The sequence below is a fragment of the Saccopteryx leptura genome, chromosome 3 (assembly GCF_036850995.1).
Source record: "Saccopteryx leptura isolate mSacLep1 chromosome 3, mSacLep1_pri_phased_curated, whole genome shotgun sequence".
In the NCBI taxonomy this organism is placed as follows: Eukaryota; Metazoa; Chordata; class Mammalia; order Chiroptera; family Emballonuridae; genus Saccopteryx; species Saccopteryx leptura.
The window spans coordinates 59719639-59741154 of record NC_089505.1 but is presented as its reverse complement, the minus strand read 5'-3'; the positions used below and the strand labels follow the sequence as shown (position 1 = coordinate 59741154).

General features: G+C 41.9%; 1 protein-coding gene and 1 long non-coding RNA gene across 6 annotated transcripts in view; one reads left to right on the top strand and one right to left on the bottom strand.

Annotated features, from left to right (window-relative positions):
* LOC136398933 (uncharacterized) overlaps nt 1-21516 on the top strand; it is a 107436-nt gene that overhangs the window by 21895 nt on the left and 64025 nt on the right. For 3 of the 4 annotated variants that reach the window (XR_010750068.1, XR_010750067.1, XR_010750066.1), the window contains exon 2: nt 6288-6538. This is a non-coding gene — a long non-coding RNA (uncharacterized lncRNA). Of the gene's footprint in view, nt 1-6287; nt 6539-13213; nt 14366-21516 lie in introns of those variants that run through there. The other variant, XR_010750065.1, reaches the window with a different exon arrangement.
* CXCL17 (C-X-C motif chemokine ligand 17) lies at nt 1467-21054 on the bottom strand. 2 transcript variants are annotated; one of them, XM_066373589.1, is made up of 4 exons: nt 20757-21054; nt 5016-5084; nt 4241-4342; nt 1467-2618 (listed from the first exon to the last, which is right to left on the bottom strand). In XM_066373589.1, exons 1-4 carry the CDS (start codon nt 20833-20835, stop codon nt 2521-2523), a joined length of 348 nt encoding a protein of 115 aa, XP_066229686.1. In that variant the 5' UTR covers nt 20836-21054; the 3' UTR covers nt 1467-2520. The 2 variants fall into 2 exon arrangements, with proteins under 2 accessions (XP_066229686.1, XP_066229685.1); XM_066373588.1 differs by having other exon boundaries at nt 5004-5084; nt 20757-21049.

The window sequence follows — 21516 nt, the reverse complement described above, 5'->3', positions numbered from 1 at the left end:
TCTTTGTTCCACAGGACTGTTGAGGGATAACCTGACATACTGGCAACTCTCAGTACTTCTTGACTGAATGAATAACCATACCTGGGAGACTCCTGTTTCTCCTGGCTCAACTTACCTGTGTCCCAGTAATTCTGGCTGCTGTTTTTTTTCCCTTGGGTTGATATCCCACCATATCCTGACATCACTTCATAACCAGGTTTCCTGTTGGAGTCTAGCTTCATCCTCTGAGCTACTGTTCCACTGCTCATGGCTGATGAATCAGTCCCAAATGGAGACCCTGAATCTGATTCTGGGTCAAAATCTATGACCCACTCAAGAAATGTCTTCCACTCTGAGGCTGGTCGCTGTATAGATAGTTCGTGAAGTTTTGATAGAAATCCCTGCTTGATCAAAGATCCCCACTGGGATTTAGCTGGAGCTGTTTGCTGGGTTATGGGGTCTGAGTGTCCTGGTTTCTGTTGGGACATAAACTCAGTTTGGGCTAGAGGTGTTGATCCAGCTTCTTGTTGAGCTAGAAGTGGCTCTACTTGGCCAGGTCCTGGCTGGGCTACACATTCCTCTCCCAATTCTGACTCCTGTTGAGTTCTAGAGTCTTTTTCTGGCCCAGGTCCCTGCTGTGAGGCAGTTTCTTGTTGAGTGAAGGGCACCCTTTGGATGGGAAGTAATTGCTGTGGTGCACGCTCCTGTGGGGCAGGAAGTTCCTGCTGTAAAGCAGGTTTTTGTTGAGTTCTAGTGTTCTGCGGGGAGTCAGCTTCATGTTGGGCAAGGGGCTCCTGCTGAGTGAGGGGTCTTTGCTGGGAAGCAGGATCCTGTTGGGTACTGGGGCCCTGCTGAGTCTTAGATGCTGGCTGTGCTGTGAGTGTCTTTTCTGGGCCAGGATCTGGCTGGGTGATAGGTGTCTGGTGTGGCTCAGGTTCCCAGTCAGGCTTAGATACTGACTTAGAACCTGGCTCCACTGTTATTTCACTCATGAGAGGTGTTGATCTCCTAGGCTTCATCCCTCTTGTTGCTCACCCAGGCCTCCTTTGTCACAGATGCCTCATTGATTCCTCATGTTGGCACTTTCTTTTAGGTTCCACTCCTTTCTCCTAGCATACCTGGTCTTTTTAAGGCAGTTGGCAAGTGGGTTGGCCACTGCTGACCCCACTCCTGTGCCAAGTGAGGCTCTTCTGTGCCTCCAGCTGTGGGAGGATGGGTTAGAAACAGGAAGAGGCCATGTGCTCACTATTCTTCTATTAGAGGGGAGGGGCTTGCCCTCTTGTGTCACAAATAGGGCCCCACCCCACTCACCACTCAGTTAAAATGTTTTTTCTTATAAGGCAACTTCCCAGCTTAGTCCTCAGGGATGACAGAAGCCAGAAATGTCTGGCTTGGGTTCCATCTGGATGGGTTTCATTTTCTTTCTTCCCTTCTAATGTTTGAGGAAAGGATCAGAGAGGGAGGCTGTCTCTATACTATTGTAATAATCTTCTTTATTCATTCTTTTAAATGGTTGCCAGTTTAATTTCCTTATATTACTGCTTTATAATTTCACACCCATGTTAAAAAAAAATGATGTCTTCCCATTTTTACAGCTTCAAGTCCTTTTAAATGCCATTTGATATCTTCCATACCATCTCTCTAGCCCTGAACATATGGTTCTGCATACAGTGACTCTAATGATGATGATAATAATAACAGTTATAAATCTTAAAGGTGTTTACATGCTAAGAAACTACCAGTTTTTAAGAAACCTATATTATCTTTAATAAGACTATGTCTGATTTATGGCTATACCTGCTTTCTTTGTCCTACCTAGCTCTTACCTCAGAAAGATTTGTTGAAAGAGTAAAAGAATAAAAGGTTGGGCATGAGAGAGAGAAAGAGAGTGACAGGGAAAGAGAGAGAGAGATGGTGGGAAGAAGTGTGTGTAGATGTAGAATCTGGGTTGAATTTGGGGTGAGCAGAGTACAGTGGGTCATCTGGATTGAATGTGAGTTGCCAGACCCCATTTGAAAGAAATGATTTTAACCTATTACAATTAAAATATATATTTATTGACTTTCTCCCTGGCTGGATAGCTCAATTGGTTAGAGCAGCATCCTGAAGTGCAGAGGTTGCTGGTTTGAACCCTAGTGAGGGCACATATAGGGACAGACGGATGTTCCTGTCTCTCTCTCCCATCCTCTCTCGCTAAAACCAATAAGTTAATTAAAAAATATATTTATTGACTTCTGTTTTCTACTTGCCTGGTTGTATTTAAGGTCATGTGGAACCAGCTAGGAAGCCGTGGTTTCCCGGTGTCTTTCAGGTAATTAAGCTTAAATTATGCCTGGATAACAAGAGGGCACAGGAAAAGACTGACATGAGAAAGTACTAGAGGGAGCAATAATCAAAGTAATCTTGGGAAAGATGCTTTTTGAGAACACTGGAATGATTTAGAGTGCAGAGACAGGGAGCTTGAGGTGGGAGAAGAGCATTCTCTAGGTGTGCTGATTTCCTTCTTGACTGTTTCATTGGGAGTGTGGACTCTGAGAGCTCCTATAGAGGCCCAGCAAGGCTTGCTAGCTGACAACGTTTGATAAATTGTTGGCAGGCTCTGGAGTGCTTGTTTGGCTTCCTGTGTTGCCTTCGGTGCCCTAGGGTGAAAATGAAGGGGAGAGACTGGTGTTAAAACATTTTTAGTTCTGGCCAGCTAGCTCATTTGGTTAGAACATTGTCTGATAAGCCAAGGTTGCAAGTAGATTCCTGGTCAGGGAGTATACAAGAATCAACCAAATGGGGGTGGGGGTGGAGGAGGATAATAGGGGGATAAATACAGTATGTCCGTAAAGTCATGGTGCACTTTTGACCGGTCACAGGAAAGCAACAAAAGACGATAGAAATGTGAAATCTGCACCAAGTAAAAGGAAAACCCTCCTAGTTTCTGTAGGATGATGTGGCAGCATGTGTGTATGCGCAGATGGTGACGTAACACCGTGTATACAGCGATGTGTTGCAGAATTGGGCACTGAAACCAGTATAATTTTGTTAACCAGTATTGTCCCAATAAATTAAAAAAGCCTAACTAGGTAGTGGTACAGTGGATAGAATGTTGACCTGGGACGCTGAGGACCCAGGTTCAAAACCCTTGGGTTACTGGCCTGAGCATGGGCTCATCTGGCTTGAGCACAGGCTCATCTGGCTTGAGCACAGGCTCATCAGCTTGAGTGCGGGGTTGCTGGCTTGAGCGTGGGATCATAGATGTGACCCCGTGGTCTCTGGCTTGATCTCAATGTTGCTGGCTTGACTGGAGCCCCCCACCCCCTGCACATATGAGAAGCAATCAATGAACAACTAAAGTCAAGCAACTACAAGTGATGCTTCTCATCTCTCTCCCTTTCTGTCTCTCTTACTTAAAAAAAGAAATTCTTTTCTACACCAAAGTCATAAATATATTCTTCTATATTTCCTTATAAATTTGTCTCTCAAGTTTAGATCTTTAATCCACTTAAGACTTATTTTCATGAAGAGTGCGAAGTAGAGGTCTCTGAATCTTTTTTTCACTTCCTATATTGTGGATATCTTTCTGGTCTCCACATAATGATTTAGTTGCTTTTGACAATGCAGAATTGCCCAATTTGCTTTTGATGAACATTTCAATTTCCTTTTATTTGTTAATTTAAATACTGCTATAATTAATATTTTTGTACATATATATATATATATATATATCTTTGAGTATCCATGCTAATATTCTGTATTAGAGATATCTTAAAGTGAGATTATTGGGTTAAAAGGTACACACATTTAAATTTTGGTAAGTAGTACCAAATTTATATCTTATTTCCATCAACAGTGATAAGGATCCTGATTAACCCCATTCTTGATAGTATCATAATATCAGTCAGTTTAACATTTGCCAGTTTACTTTTATATGACACTTAAAAACTGCTAGACTAGAGAGGAATCAAATCTGCTTGACATCAATACTGGTCATTTTCAGAAGTCAATGACCAGATCCCCAACAACCTCATCTCCCTTCACTGTAATAATCATTGAGGTTCTAGAATCTAAGACTTTGGTTAAACCTTTCTAGTATTAGGAGAATTGTATCCTGCTTTTCTTCCTCTTCCTGTTTCTCCACAAGTTCGTATGAGTACAAAGGACTGAGATGTTTATCCTGGTGATTATTTCATCTCTATTCTCAACCCCTGCTTCATCCCTAGTCGATTCCACTGAGTGACTCTGGTTTAAGGAAGGTCAGTTTTTTGAAACTTACTAGTTTTCTTCACATTGCCCTTGAAATGATCACAGGGACACTGCTTCTTTGGCAGCCTTGGCACTGCCATGAGTTTTCTCTTAGGAGCTCTCAGGAACCAATCTGAAATAACGGTTGCTGCTTAGATGGGAGGGTTAACATGTCTGAGAGTAGGGAATAAGGTGGGGCTTCCCTTGCCATCTTTGTTTTTTCATACTGCAGTGGGGTGGGGAAAAGGGTCAACATGAAGCAGTAGAGATATCTGGCCATAGGAAAAAATATATATATATATTTCTGAGCAGTTTTTGCTGAACGTAGTTTTTGCAACACAGTTTTTCCTTTGTTGGCAAGAATTTGGTGGCAGGTGTGGAGAGGGCAGCAGGATATCATGAGAGAGGTAAAAAAATGAATGAGACCTAGGCATCAGCCTTCTAGTAGCTGCTTTACCTGGGGTAAGGCACTTTGCCACTCTGAGTAAAATTACCTGTGAGTAAAATTACATTAAGAATAAGATCCCAGAAGCTTTTGGAAGGCAGTCCTGGGTTCTTAGGGAAAAAGCAAGGGGGAAGAAGCAGGCAGAGATTTGGCCAGCTCTCTGCTGGACCTTGGAGGAGTCCAGCCCTTGCAGGGAACTCAGGAAGAAAAGTCTTGGTGCCACATGTGGTGCGCTAGTGGAGAGGGCAGGGGTGAGTCAGCTCAGATGACTTCTGCACTGGTCTCAGGGACTCCAGGGAGAGCTGGGGTATCGATGGTGCACCGCTGTTGTTGATACTGAGTTACTGACCTTTGCACTCACATTCTTGCCTGCCTTCCTGGAGCCACCTTCCAGAAGCCTGGCGTTTGTCCGTATGGCCTCTATTGACCCCTGTTGGAAGGAAACAGTTTATTTCTAGGCACTGGAAAGGGAAGAGGCCAACAGAAATGGTCCCCCAGCATTGTGCTTCCTGGTTTAGTGCAGTTCCATTTCTCTTCCTTTTTTACTCAGGGAACTAGGAGTACTGTATTTTAACTCAAGTACTCAAGAGATGAGTATTTTAAATGGATAAGGAATTGAGGGTGAAAATCCAGCCTAGAGAAAAGCTTAGCTGGAGGTAGGTGGAGAAAGAACAGTCTCTCAATGAAAGAAAGAACAGAAGGTGGAACTTAATCAAACCTTACCCCCAACACACACATTAAAATCCTCATAACTTAAAGAATGAGAGCAAGAGCAGATTATTATGTACATAAACCCATCAGGATCTTCACCTGACTTCCAAATTTGTTGTATTTGAATCCCTTATCCCAGGTTAACTATAAAAAGATGGCATTTACTTTTGCTCCTTTGGAATGGAAAGTCATTTCACTTCTGGCCTCCATTCAGATACGTCATCACCTAATTCTGTCTTATTCCCATTTTTTGATGCCTAAAAATAATTTTATGACCATCAAGGATGATGGTTTATATATAGACTTGAGATTCTTTTTTTTTTTTTTTATAAATCCCACCTATTTTACTTATTTGGTTTTTTTAGATTTTATTTATTCATTTTAGAGAGAGAGGACAGAGAGAGAGTCAGAGAGAGAGAAGGAGGGGAGCAGAAAGCATCAACTCCCATATGTGCCTTGACCATGCAAGCCCGGGGTTTCAAAGTAGCGACCTCAACGTTCCAGGTCGATGCTTTACCCACTGTGCCACCGCAGGTCAGGTGGACTTGTGGTTCTTGAGCTAGAACTAGACCCAGGTGACGCATCTTCGATCTAGTAGTTTTTGATATTCCTGTCAGAATTAACTATTCCTTCACATGATTTCCCATTATATTTGAATGCAACTCTATTATTGCATGAATATATTTTTTTGTTTGAAATTTGTTGTGGACTGAATTGTGTGCTTCCCATAATTCATGTTGAAACTCTAACCCTTAGTAACTCAGAATGACTGTATTTGGAGATAGGTAAGGTGACCAATTGTCCTCCTTTAGGGAGGATAGTCCTTCTTTTGTAACTTCCATCTTCCTTTGAAAAAATGTCCTTCTACATGTTCTCCTTTCTGATATTGGAAGGCTAATCTGTAAATGTCCTTATTTGATAGATGCAGAGTTGATCCATTGTATATGATGTGACGTATTTGTATTTGACATGACTATTCGTTAAGGATCAGTACAGTGCGGTGAGATGCGATTTTGAGAGGCATGCACTCGGCACGGGAGACCTTGAGAAGAGCGCGCAATATACCGATGGGGCAAATGGCTTTGCGTACTTCTTCCTGAAACATGACACGGCACATATGACATTGTAGACTCACGATTATTTCTTTCTCAGTGAATATTCAATCATAGACAGGTAAGCACAATTCACGTTTTATTAATTCATTATCTATTTAATAATTTCCAAATACGTATAATTTTATTTACAAGTATTTTCCCGAAATTCAAGTTTTAAAGTGCAAATCTAACCTGAAAGCATATCTATTAATAATGCATTTTGATTAAATAGTTGCATAAAACAGACATTTTTTAATTAGAAAATGATAAATACACCCGAATATCACTCCAAATTAGTGGTTTTGTTTGATATTTAGTTTTGTTAATTTAGTTCCCGGAAAATTTGCCTACGATGATGTAACATTTTCAGTTCCTAATATGCTTGCATTGTTCATGTAGTTCTATATTTTATTTTTAATTTTAAATTTAATTTAAGGGATGGAAAAATCAAAAAAGAGAAAATGCCATTTCAATGATAAATTGAAAAAGGTATTTCCATTCCTCACATCAAAGAAAGATACCATTGTTTTCTGCAATATTTTCGGTGGAGAATTTTGTATTGCAGTTGGGGGCAGAGCAGAGATAACACAACACTTGACCACCAACAAACATAAATAATCATTAGATGCATCAGCTTCCAGTTTGTAAAGTAACGAGTTTTTTTAAAACTTCAAATTATTCTGAAGATGAAAAACAGTTGGCTGCAATAGAGGGAACATTTGCATTTCATACCATAATTCACAATCAAAGTTTTTGTAGTATGGATTGTACAACTAAATTATTGAAAAAGTTTTACAGTGCAAAATTTTCATGTGCCAGGTCAAAATGTGAGGCTATTTTGAAATCAGTATTTAAAAATTACTGTGACAAAATACTTACAGAGGACTTGGAAACTGTAGCATTTGTAACGATTTTATCTGATGCATCAAATCATAATGAAATGAAATTGTATCCAATAATAGTAAGATATTTTAATGTTACCAAGGTCATTCAAGTAAAAATTTTAAATTTAGAATCCATTGAGGGTGAAACTTCTGAAATTTTGTCAAACTGTCTATACAGAGTAATAAATGAAAACAATTTAAAATCCAAAGTTGTGGCACTAACGGCTGATAATACAAATACCAATTTTGGTGGGCGAAGACGCAAAGGGGAGAATAATGTGTATGCAAAATTACAAGAGTTGATCGAAGCCTGACCTGTGGTGGCTCAGTGGATAAAGTGTTGACCTGGAACACTGAGGTCGCAGCTTCAAAACCCTGGGCTTGCCTGGTCAAGGCACATATGGGAGTTGATGCTTCCTGCTCCTCCCCTCTTCTCTCTCTCTCTCTCTGTCTCTCAAAAAAATCAATCAATCAATAATAATAATAAAAAAAAGAGTTCCTCCAAAAGAAAATACCAGGAATAAGCTGTAATGCACATATTTTGTCAAATGCAGTCAACACAGCATCATGTACCATGTCAATTGATGTAGAAGTAATAATAACTACAATTTATTTGCATTTTAGTCGTTTTACCTTTCATGTTGCTACTTTAAACAATTTTGTGAAGAAGCAAATGTTGAATAGAAAAAGCTTTTAGGATATTCAAAAGTTAGATGGCTTGCTCTAACACCTGCTATAGAGCGTGTTCTACAATTATCTGAGCCTCTCTGTTCATATTTTTAAAGTTTAGACAAATTTCCTAAAATCCTGGAATCATTTTTCAATAATTAAATATCTGAGATATTAATGTATTTTGTACATAATCAAGCATCTGCTTTTCACAAAACGATTCAGAAGTTTGAAGGTGAACACATTTCAGCTATGGAAGTTAGTCTTATTTTGAATGACTTTATCCTTCAATATAAATCTCGTTTTGAAGAAAAATTTCTTCCTTTAATTATAAAAAGAAAATTGTCAGACTTAGAGGAATCAAATCCGAGCATAACAGAAAAGTTTATCAAAGAAGTGCAGATTTTTTTTTTTTGTATTTTTCTGAAGTTGGAAACGGGGAGGCAGTCAGACTCCCGCATGCGCCGGACCAGGATCCACCTGGCATGCCCATCAGGGGGCGATGTTCCACCCATCTGGGGCGTTGCTCTGTTGCGACCAGAACCACTCTAGCACCTGAGGCAGAGGCCACAGAGCCATCCTCAGCACCCGGGCCATCTTTGCTCCAATGGAGCCTTGGCTGCGGGAGGGGAAGAGAGAGACAGAGAGGAAGGAGAGGGGGAGGGGTGGAGAAACAGATGGGCACTTCTCCTGTGTGCCCTGGCCGGGAATCGAACCCGGGACTCCCGCACGCCAGGCCGATGCTCTACCACTGAGCCAACCAGCCAGGGCCAGAAGTGCAGAATTTTTACCAGAAATGTTTTCAGTATATCGAAGAGTGGTCTGAAACAAACATAGGAAATAACAGTTTTTAAAAAAATTTTTTTTACAGAGTCAGAGTCAGAGAGAGGGATAGACAGATAAGAACGGAGAGAGATAAGAAGCATCAATCATTAGTTTTTCCTTGCGACACCTTAGTTGTTCATTGATTGCTTTCTCATATGTGCCTTGACCGTGGGCCTTCAGCAGACTGAGTAACCCCTTGCTTGAGTCAGCGACCTTGGGTCCAAGCTGGTGAGCTTTTTGCTCACACCAGATGAGCCTGCGCTCAAGCTGGCGACCTCAGGGTCTCAAACCTGGGTCCTTCCGCATCCCAATCCGACACTCTATCCACTGCACCACTGCCTGGTCAGGTGAAATAACAGTTTTTAATGGTGTTTTTTTAACTTTGTCGCAAGTATATTGGACAGATATTGAATCTTTTATTTTATTTTATTTATTCATTTTTAGAGAGGAGAGAGAGAGACAGAGAGAGGAAAGACAGAGAGAGAGAAGGGGGGGAGGAGCTGGAAGCATCAACTCCCATATGTGCCTTGACCAGGCAAGCCCAGGGTTTTGAACCGGTGACCTCAGCATTTCCAGGTCGACGCTTTATCTACTGCGCTACCACAGGTCAGGCCCAGATATTGAATCTTGTCTTGAGTTTTTATCTAAAGAAATGCCAGACACCAAAATAGGCAATTGTCTCTGAAGAAAGTAGAAGACTGAATGTATATTTAAATTCTGAAAAAATTAATACAATGGGAAAATGAACACATCAAAATTGATCAAAGATGGGTGGAAATATTCAGCCATTTCAAAAACGAACATATTCCATGTGAAAATTTATTTATTCTTGTTCAATTTACATTGTGCTGCCCTGGAACTAATGCAGCAGTTGAAAGAGTTTTTTTTCTCCTGACCAGGTGGTGGCGCAGTGGATAGAGCGTCGGACTGGGACGCGGAAGGACCCAGGTTCGAGACCCCGAGGTCGCCAGCTTGAGCACAGGCTCATCTGGCTTGAGCAAAAAGCTCACCAGCTTGGACCCAAGGTCGCTGACTCAAGCAAGGGGTTACTCGGTCTGCTGAAGGCCCGCAGTCAAGGCACATATGAGAAAGCAATCAATGAACAACTAAGAAGTCGCAACGCGCAACAAAAAACTAATGATTGATGCTTCTCATCTCTCCGTTCCTGTCTGTCTGTCCCTGTCTATCTCTGCCTATGTAAAAAAAAAAAAAGAGTTTTTTTCAATTGCTGATGATTTTTGGACAAGTGAGAAATCGAGACTGAATGTTGATACTCTAGCTGCAGTATTTGTGGTAAAATTCAATATGAAGGATATTTCTTGTTCAGATATTTCCAATACAGTGGTACCTTGAGATACAGATATGATTTTAATTCGTTCTGTAACCGAGCTCGTTAGTCAGTCAACTTGTATATCAAACTGCCGATACTGGACCCATGTGCCAATGCACCAACTAGCGGCAACTTTCCAAATCACAACTCGTATCTCGGAATTTTGCTCGGATATCGAACAAAAATACGGACCTAGTCGCAGCTTGCATCTTAAAAATTCGTATGTTGGTCTGTTTGTATCTCAAGGTACCACTGTATCTTGTTACAAGATGATACATTTACAAAAAATATTCATTCAGGCCCTGACTGGTTGGCTCAGTGGTAGAGCATTGACCTGGCGTGCAGGCATCCTGGGTTCTATTCCCGGCTGGGGCACACAGGAGAAGCGCCCATCTGCTTCTCCACCCCTCCCCCTCTCCTTCCTCTCTGTCTCTCTCTTTCCCTCCCGCAGCCAAGGCTCCATTGGAGCAAAGATGGCCCGGGCGCTGAGGATGTCTCCATGGCCTCTGCCTCAGGCCCTAGAATGGCTCTGGTTGCAACAGAGCAATGCCCCAGATGGGCAGAGCATCGCCCCCTGGTGGGCATGCCGGGTGGATACCGGTTGGGTGCATGCAGGAGTCTGTCTGATTGCCTCCCCGTTTCCAGCTTCGGAAAAATACAAAAAAAAAAAAAAAAAATTCATTCAATGGAAAATTACTCATTTATATAATATCTAAATGAGTACCTTTTTCTTACAATTATCATTAAAAATTAATAGGCATGTAAGCATAATTACAATATAAAATATTACAAATGGTTTTATTATGCATTTATCATATTATAGTGTATTATTGCTGCAATGAATAAAATGTTTCTTTTATTTACGATATTGTTTTCTTCAGTTTATTTTTGTCCTTTTCATTGTAAAAAAGTTGGTTACCTTAAGATAGAGCCATTAAACAGGTGATTCAGTTAAAATAAGGCTGTTATGGTGGGCTCTAATCCAATCTTACTGGAGTCCTTATAAGACGAAGAGATTTGAATATACAAGAAACACTAGGGATGTATGTGCACAGAGGAATGACCAAGAAGGGGTCCATTTGCAAGCCTAGGAGAGAGGCCTCAGAAGAAACCAAACTTGTCAACGCACTGATCTTGGACTTCTAGCTTCTAGTACTGAGAAAGTAAATTTCTGTTAAGCCACCCAATCTGTGATGTATTTTTTTTTTACCTTTTTTAAAAGATATTTTATTTATTGATTTTAGAGAGAGGACAGAGAGAAAGTGGGAGAGGAGCAGGAAGCGCACCAACTCGTAGTAGTTGCTTCTCATATGTGCCTTGACTGCGTAAGCCCTGGGTCTCAAACTGGTGACTTCAGCGTTCCAGGTTGATGCTCTGTCTGCTGCACCACAGTCAGTCTGTGGTATTTTGCTATGGCATCTCCAGCAAACTAAAAATCTTTTTCCCTTCTAGACTCTGAACCAGTAGCTCAGTCATTCAGCTGCATGGTTCCTGACACATGGCAGGCACTTGGGCAACATTCCTTCAATAAGTGGACAGACAAGTTGTCTAGAGAGAGCCCTTAGAGATCATCTGGTTCAGCTCGGGTCTGCTGTTTCCCAGACTTGTGCCCTTTCTGTCACACAGATGGAGGGTGTTGCATCATTTCCTCAAGGGCTAGTTTCTAAATGTTTTCATGTGCTGTTTTGAGTGCTGTTAACGTAATTTAAACAGGCATAGCCCTTGCAATAAAATTTTTCTAATATTTTATTCTCACCTGACCTCCCCTAGTTCCAGAGAAAAGTCACAGCATATTAGAATGAGAAGAATCTTGGATGGATCCTTTCATTGAGAAATGTTGTTGTTTTTTCATTTTAAATATAACTACATTAGAAAAAACTTGGAAAGTACAAATAAATCTTTATTCTTTTTTTTTTTTTTTTTTTTTTGTAGGTTTCTGAAGCTGGAAACGGGGAGAGACAGTCAGACAGACTCCCGCATGCGCCCGACCGGGAGCCACTCTAGCGCCTGGGGCAGAGGCCAAGGAGCCATCCCCAGCGCCCGGGCCATCTTTGCTCCAATGGAGCCTTGGCTGCGGGAGGGGAAGACAGAGAGAGGAAGGAGGGGGTGGGAGTGGAGAAGCAAATGGGTGCTTCTCCTATGTGCCCTGGCCGGGAATCGAACCCGGGTCCCCCCTCACGCCAGGCTGACGCTCTACCGCTGAGCCAACCGGCCAAGGCCTAAATCTTTATTCTTACCAACTGTTGGTATTTTGGCATGTTTTCTGCTTATAATTTTCTTTATATAGTGATAACCATAGTATGTGAACAGATTTCTTTCTGTTTACTTTATAAGCATGTTGCAACATCATCTTCATTTTTAATGATGGCACAACACTCCCAACAAGTATATGTGCTCCAAGTTATTTAACTGTTCTCCCATTGCTAGATATTTAGATTGCTTTATTTTTGGATATTGCTAAATTTTTGTGTGTTTGTGTAACTGTTTTCCAAGTTTTGTATTATTGTCTTGGACAAAATTTCCTCAAGTGGAATTTCTGGGTTAAAGTTAAGAACAGTTTGAGGTTTCTTGATATCATTACCAAATTGCTTTTAAAAGGGTTGTGCTAGCCTGACCAGGCGGTGGCGCAGTGGATAGAGCGTCGGACTGGGATGCAGAAGACCCAGGTTCGAGACCCCGAGGTTGCCAGCTTGAGCGCGGGTTCATCTGGTTTGAGCAAAAGCCCACCAGCTTGAACCCAAGGTCACTAGCTCCAGCAAGGGGTTACTCAGTCTGCTGAAGGCCCACGGTCAAGGCACATATGAGAAAGCAATCAATGAACAACTAAGGTGTTGCAACGCACAATGAAAAACTAATGATTGATGTTTCTCATCTCTCTCTGTTTCTGTCTGTCCCTGTCTATCCCTCTCTCTGACTCACTCTCTGTCTCTGTAAAATAAATAAATAAATAAATAAATAAATAAAATAAAAATAAAATTAAAAAAAATAAAAGGGTTGTGCTAATTAGCTAAATCACTATCTTTTTTTTTTTTTTTTTTTTTTTTAGGTAAGGAAACTGAGGCCCAGAGAGAGCAAATGAAAAGGCCAGGTTCATAAAGATAATGGAAACACATCTGTATCTAAAACTCAGGTCCAAAAGCTGTACTTTCCGCAGCCCTACACGACCCAGTATCAAGTGTGATGGAAAATGAAGCTGCATGTTGCTGGAGCATTTATGGACCACCTTTATGATTTTTGCTGTAACTTGTACCACCTCCTCTATTATTGTTTACTTCATACTTTTTCTTTAAAAAAAATTTTTTTGAGAGAGGCAGAGAGACAGAAACGTCAAGCTGTTCCTTTATGTACCCTGACAGAAGATCGAACCAGCAACCTCTGTGCCTCCAGACGACACTCCAACCAACTGAGCTATCTGGCCAGGGCTTAACTTTTTTCATTGATTGATTTATTTTTAGAGAAACAGAGAAAGGAAGGGAGGGGAGGGCAACTAAGATTTTCACTTAGTTGCGCATTCATTGGTTGCTTCTCATGTATGTCTGACCGGGGATTGATCCCGCAACCATGTCATTTTGGGATGACGTTCTAACTGACTGAGCTAACTGGCCAGGGCATGGTTCTTTAAATTTAATTTACTTAAAAAATAACCTTATCCTATGAAATATTATTTGTAAAATAATGGGTTTGGTTACATGCTTATATTTTTTTCTAACATGCTTTAAAATAAACATATAACTATTAAAGTAAAAGTTACTTTATGTTCCACCTAAAATCAGTTTTGGAAAAAATACTGACACAGTAGAATAAGTAAGCATGAACTTACTTATCTGGGAATGTGTCCTTTATATCAAGATGGACCTGGGGTTAATTGTTTGCTCTGCCACTTAACTATGGAGTCTTGGACAAGTCACTTAGTTTCTTTGATTGTTGGTCTTCTGATTTGTGCAATGGCTACAAGAGTACCTACTTTGTGGCATTGTTAGGAATAAATTAGATACTGTGGGTGTCCAGTGCCCAAGCTGACTTCTAGTTATTTCCCAAAGAGTGTCTGTTCTGGAATACTGTATTAGGCTTGTTGCTTTTAGCTGACTTGTACATATGAAGAAGTTAGTACTTCTGCTTGTTAGGACTTGTGGTAGAGCTGTCATTATTTTAATTTCCCAGTTCCACTGCATATTAAATTTGTGATTTTGGAGAAGTTGCTTAACTTTTCTGTGCCTCAGTTACCTAATTTATAGAATGGGACTAATAGTAAATTAGTATGTGTATTGATGCATCTCTTTCCTAGTTCTGTCCCCTAGAGGGCCTAGAATAACTATCACCCCTAGAATCAGTGGGAAATCCCTAGTGTCTTTTGTGAATACCATTCTCCCATGCAGGAAAGCAGGGCTCCTTGGAGACATGGCTGATTCCTGATGGGGCAGGAAAGTACATGGTGAGCCTGAAACATCTTGTGGTGTCAGAACTGCTAAAAAAATGATCTGTTAAAAAGACATGGAAACCGCCTGACCAGGTGGCGCAGTGGATAGAGCGTCGGACTGGGATGCAGAGGACCCAGGTTCGAGACCCCGAGGTCGCCAGCTTGAGCACGGGTTCATCTGGTTTGAGCAAAAGCCCACCAGCTTGAACCCAAGGTCACTAGCTCCAGCAAGGGGTTACTCGGTCTGCTGAAGGCCCACGGTCAAGGCACATATGAGAAAGCAATCAATGAACAACTAAGGTGTTGCAACGCACAATGAAAAACTAATGATTGATGCTTCTCATCTCTCTCTGTTCCTGTCTGTCCCTGTCTATCCCTCTCTCTGACTCTCTCTCTGTCTCTGTAAAAAACAAAACAAAATTTAAAAAGACATGGAAACCAACTTATAGGAACTCTCAATGGCTAATTTTTGGACAGTATGAGCAACATAATAAAGAATGATAGTAATGGATTATAATCCATAAATATTCATGAGTCTTTACTTATATTAATAAATAATTGAGTAAGTAAATGGTAGAGAGGAACAGTTCTTTTTTATAGTAGAACCCCAACTAGTTAGTGTAGAAAGAATAACAGAAATAGGAAAACCACCATTTGACTAATGCCATAGAAATACTTGTAGGAAGGAATGATCAGTGGATTTTTAAAATTAATGAACAAAGCATGATGAAAAGAAACAGGAAATTTGCATGGTCTCAAAGTATCTCCTCACAAGATACTTATTAATTACAATGGGAAAAATAACAACTTTACAGGAGAGAAATCTTGCAGACACCACCTTAACCAAGTGTTCAAAGTTAACATCACTAGTAATGGCAGATATTGATATCATGTGCCTCCTGATGTGCTGTACTGAGAAAGCACACATCACTTTTGTAATATTCTTGCCAAAAATGCATAATCTGAACTTAATCATGAGGAAACAGACAAATCCAAAGTGAGGGAAGTTCTACAAAAGATCTGATTAGTACTCTTCAAAATATCTGTCTTCAAAAATGTTAAGGTCATGAGAGACAAGGAAAGCTGAGAAAATACTGTATATTAGAGGAGACCAAGGAGACATGATAACTTTATTCAGTGTAGGAATCAATTCTGGACTAGGAAAAGGACATTAATGGGATGATTAGAAAAAAATGAATATTTGTATATTAGTTAATAGTAGTGTGTCAGCATATTATAGTTATTTAAGATGTTATTAGAAAAAAACTGGGTGAAGGAATACTGGGACTCTCATTATTTTTAAAACATTTTTGAAGGTCTGAAAAGTGAAAAGTCAAAAGTTAAAAAAATACATTAGCCCTGGCTGGGTAGCTGGGTTAGTTAGAGCATGGTCCCAAAGTGCAGAGGTTGCTGGTTCGATCCCTGGTCAGGGTACATATGGGAATAGTTTGATGTTCCAGTCTATCTCTCTTCCTTCCTCTCTCACTAAAATCAATAAAAATTAAAGAAAAAACCCAAACATTAGATTTCTGTGAGGACACAATGAGATAATATGTGTGAAGTGCTCAGAACAGTGCCTGCCACAGAGGAATGCTCAAAACATGCCAGCTATTATTATAAGTAACTTTATAATAAGTAATATTATAAGTAATGAGTAAACTATTATTCTTTTTAAAATATTTATTTTATTAATCTTAGAGAGAGGAGAGGAGAGAGTGAGAGAGAGACAGGAACATTAATCTGTTCCTGTATGTGCCCTGACTGGGCCTCGAACCAGCAACCTCTGTGCTTCAGGACAGTGCTCTAACCAACTGAATTATCTGGCCAGGGCTAAACTACAGTGTGTCCATAAAGTCATGGTGCACTTTTGACCTGTCACAGGAAAGCAACAAAAGATGATAGAAATGTGAAATCTGCACCAAATAAAAGGAAAACCCTCCCAGTTTCTGTAGGATGATGTGGCAGTATGTGCGCATGCGCAGATGATGACGTAACACCATGTATACAGCAGCGCAGCCCACGGTCATGCCAGTTGAGATGTGGATGGTACAGAGGAAAGTTCAGTGTGTTCTGTGGCTCGCTAAATTAGAATCCGTGACCAAAGTGCAACGTGAATATCAGCGCGTTTATAATGAAGCGCTACCACATAGGAATAACATTACTCGGAGGGATAAGCAGTTGAAGGAAACCGGCAGTTTGGTGGAGAAACCCCGTTCTGGTAGGCCATCAGTCAGTGACGAGACTGTAGAGGCTATATGAGATAGCTACCTAAGGAACCCTAAAAAATCTGTGTGTGAGCCCATATCGAACTGCACTGAATAGGTATGAAACTGGAAGGGTTTTCCTTTTATTTGGTGCAGATTTCACATTTCTATCGTCTTTTGTTGCTTTCCTGTGACTGGTCAAAAGTGCACCATGACTTTACGGACACACTGTATTATTCTTAGAATAATTTATTTCCTGACATTCTCTATATTTTCACTTATCTTTCGCCCCTCTCTCCGTGGAAAGCATATTGAGCATGTATTATTTTAATTGTTTTTTTTTTTTTTTCTTTTTTTTTTTTTTCATTTTTCTGAAGCTGGAAACAGGGAGAGACAGTCAGACAGACTCCCGCATGCCCCCGACCGGGATCCACCCGGCACGCCCACCAGGGGCGGTGCTCTGCCCCCCAGGGGGGGATGCTCTGCCCATCCTGGGCGTCGCCATATTGCGACCAGAGCCACTCTAGCGCCTGAGGCAGAGGCCACAGAGCCATGCCCAGCGCCCGGGCCATCTTTGCTCCAATGGAGCCTTGGCTGCGGGAGGGGAAGAGAGAGACAGAGAGGAAAGCGCGGCGGAGGGGTGGAGAAGCAAATGGGCGCTTCTCCTATGTGCCCTGGCCGGGAATCGAACCTGGGTCCTCCGCACGCTAGGCCGACGCTCTACCGCTGAGCCAACCGGCCAGGGCCTATTTTAATTGTTTTAAGAGATAAAATAAGAAATTTATTTTGAGTTTTGGAGGGAGGAGGTGGGGCATCATTTCCTGTAGCCAGACTTAGCCTGCTGTGGCAATGCTGTGCTTGGCTGGGAAATAAGCCTTGAGCCTGGCCTCCACCAATCTGATGTAGTGTCATCTGGTGGCAGAGTGAGACTTAGAAGCTACTTCAGAAGTTTTACTCAGTCCATTTATTTACCTCTTACTAGGTACACATGATAGATTATTTAATTTTCATAAAATTTATGTGCTAACTGGTATTTTATTCATTTTAATGTGATAAAACCGAAGCCCCCCAAAATAAAAAATGAAGCAACTTGTGCAGGACTTCAAAGTAAATGGAAGAGCCGGGGCTGGAATCTAGATTCTCCTGGCTTCCAGGCTGAAGGTCCAGGTACATCTGAATGTGCAGCAGGTTGGAGAACTGTTTGTAGAGCATCAGTTTTCAACTGAGAAATGGTTTCCCCCTTAAGGGGCCATTTGGCAATATCTGGAGATATTTTTGGCTATCTTTAAAAAAATTTTTTTTTAAGACTTGACTTACTCATTTTAGAGAGGAGAGAAGAGAGAGAGAGAGAAGGGGGAGGAGCAGGAAGCATCAACTCCTGTATGTGCCTTGACCAGGCAAGCCCAGAGTTTTGAAACGGTGATCTCAGCATTCCAGGTTGATGCTTTATCCACTGCGCCACCACAGGTCAGGCTTTTTTGGCTATCTTAAGGGGTAGGGGAGGCTGCTACTGGCATCTAATGGGTAGAAGCCACAGGGATACTGCTAGACATCTAACAATGGATAGAATAGCTCCCTACAACAAAGAATTGTCCAGCCCCAAATATTAATAGAGCTGCTATCAAACCTAGGTATAGAGTCTTCAAGGGCACCTGGGGATTTATTCTTTCACGTAGCAAATATTTACTGAGTACTGTGCTGGATAATGTGAGGGATATGGAAACAATACACCAGGTTATGTCACCAAGGAGGTTACAATCTAGAAGGATGGAGGGTGAAGGTAGGAGAAGCAGCCTTCAGAGTAAGGCAGAATATGATAAACGCAAAGAGAAAGAGTTAACTTAGGGCTAAACTTGCTCACAGGAGATGCAGCTCACTTCTGGTCATGGGGGGAATCAACGGAGGTTGTGGAGAGGAGGTAGTTTTAGAGGTGAGTGTATGAGACAAGTTGAGCTGCTTGGAAAGCACAAGACCTTTTCAGGCAATAGTTAACAGTCTAGTTTAGGTGGAACATAGAGCCTTTATTAGTGAGTGGAGGAGGGTGGGCTGGGAAGGTAGGTTGTGGCTAGAGCTTTGAATCCAGGCTGAGGACTCTAGGTTGAGGACTCTGGCCTCATGTCTGTTGTAGTGATGGAAAAGCCTTCTCCCAGAATGGTGGGCTAAGCCACGGGCCCCAGCAGCCTTCAGAGAGAAGGGGGTTGGGGTGGAGTATGGTGGACTCCTGATTTTAGGACTGAGTTCATGATGAATATCTAACAAAGCTATTTCACCTCCAAGTAGCCCTTGGGGAGATGGTTCTCTCAAGTACCAACATAAATGGGAATGGACTCTCTTCTGCGAGATTGTTCTGCTCAGGGCCAGGTCACTAGAGCCAATTCAAAAACTTTAACCAAAGATCTGCTTCCCAAAAGGAGAGCTGTTAAAATAGGGCTTGGAAAGACTAATGCTTTTAAAATGGCTATTACCTAGTAGTATGATTTTTCTAGTTTATAACTTTGCTATTAAATAGAATTGAAATTATTGTTGGAATATCTGGTGCACTATAAAGAATACAAGCAAGAACCTTTTTTTTTTCTTGTGGGAGAGACAGAGAGAGTCAGAGAGAGAGATAGGGACAGACAGACAGGAAGGGAGAGAGATGAGAAACATCAATTCTTCATTGCGGTTCCTTAGTTGTTCATTGATTGATTTCTCATATGTGCCTTGACGGGGGTGGGGGGGGTGGGGCTACAGCAGACCTAGTAACCTCTTGCTTGAACCAGCGACCTTGGGCTCAAACTGGTGAGCCTTGCTCAAACCAGATGAGCTCACGCTCAAGCTGGTGACCTCGGGGTCTCAAACCTGGGTCCTCCGCATCCCAGTTCGACACTCTATCCACTGCGCCACCACCTGGTTAGGCCAAGCAAGAACTTCTTTATTGTCTACTAATGTACAGTTGTCTTCAACATCTTTATACCACTGCCACCAAGATTGGCCTTGGGGAAATTTATTGCTCTTCTGGAGAAGGGATTGGGGGACAAGTAAGGGAGCAAATCTTGGTTGAGCCAATTTTTTTTTGGTTATGTGTGCCAGCTACAGTTTTAGACTTCCTTTCCTCCCCCCCTCCCTCCCTCCCCCTCCCTCCCTCCTCCCTCCCTCCTTTCTTTCTTTCTTTCTCTCTCTCTCTCTCTTTCTTTCTTTCTTTCTTTCTTTCTTTCTTTCTTTCTTTCTTTCTTTCTTTCTCTCTCCTTCCTTCCTTCCTTCCTTCCTTCCTTCCTTCCTTCCTTCCTTCCTTCCTTCCTTCCTTCCTTCCTTCCTTCCTTTCTTTCTTTCTTTCTTTCTTTCTTTCTTTCTTTCTTTCTTTCTTTCTTTCTCTTTAATTAAGTGAGAGGTAGGGAGGCAGAGAGACACACTCCTGCATGTACCCTGACCAGGATCCACCCAGCAAGCCCCCTATAGGGCAATGTTCTGCCCATATGGGGCTGTTGCTCTGTTTCTTGGCAACTGAGCTATTTTAGCACCTGAGACGAGGCCATGGAGCCATCCTCAGTGCCTGGGACCAACTTGCTTGAACCAATCAAGCCATGACTACAGGAGGAGAGAGAGAGAGAGAGAGAGAGAGAGAGAGAGAGAAGCGGAGGGGGGTGGAAGGGTGAAGAAGCGGATGGTTGCTTCTTCTGTGTACCCTGACTGGGAATCAAACCCAGGACTTCCACATGCCAGCTGCTCTCTACCACTGAGCCAACCGGCCAGGGCCCAGACATTCATATACACTGTCTCATTTAACTCTCATAACACTCTTTGGATGTAAGTATAGTTTTCTCCCTTTTGTAAATGAGAAAGTAGGCATTGAGATAGGTTGACCTGCCTCAAATCTCTCTAGCTAAAAGGAATGATATTTTAATGCATGTCTTACCACATTTTTTCTGTTTTGCCACATTTTCCCCCCCTCCCATTCTCCTCTTTTATAGAAAATTAATCTTATTTACCTGGATTTGGGTTGCCAGAGACCATGGACATCAGCATTAGCAGCAGCAACAGAAGGAGGAAAGAGATTAGAACTTTCATTGTGACCGTTGGTGCTGCTGTAAATCACCTGAAGAAGGTGTAGAAGGTTCCCAGTTAGATGCTCTGGAGTTCTTGGTATGGCTCAGGCCACTGTATTTGACCTGGCGGTTTGTGTTTTAATCCCAGGCCAGTGTTCCCATTAGACAGCGAGAACAGCTAAGTGATACTGGCCTTGTTAGGTAACAGGTTGGACCGTGTGCTTTACCGGAAATCTGGGAGGTAAAACTGGGCAAACAAAAGACATGAGTGTTTTTAAGAATGTAAGAAGTGACTGACAACTTGGCAGCAACACTTGTTCCCTGCCCTCCTCCTTCCCGCCTCTGTGCCTCCCAATGTGCTATGATTTCTTCCCTGAGCTTTTTTGTTCCTTTGAATTTCCTTATACCTTTCAGTGACGCTTCTAGCTTAAGATCGGGCAGGAAAGTGAGTGCTCAGTCTTGGCAGAGGAGGGGAGAACACAATCTGTTTCCCCTCTGTGTTCCCACTCCCAGCCTGGCACAGTATCAACAACAGTGGTGGCGTGGCCTGGGAACTTGCCCTGTCCTCACTCTGTTTACATTTTCCTCCATTCACATAAAGTGGAAAGCAGGGGCTATTCTCTCTTGCCGGATACACTGGAGCAGTGACCCAGACCAGACCTCCTTGTCCGTCAGGAAGGTGGCTGAGGTACTCGAGCCTGAT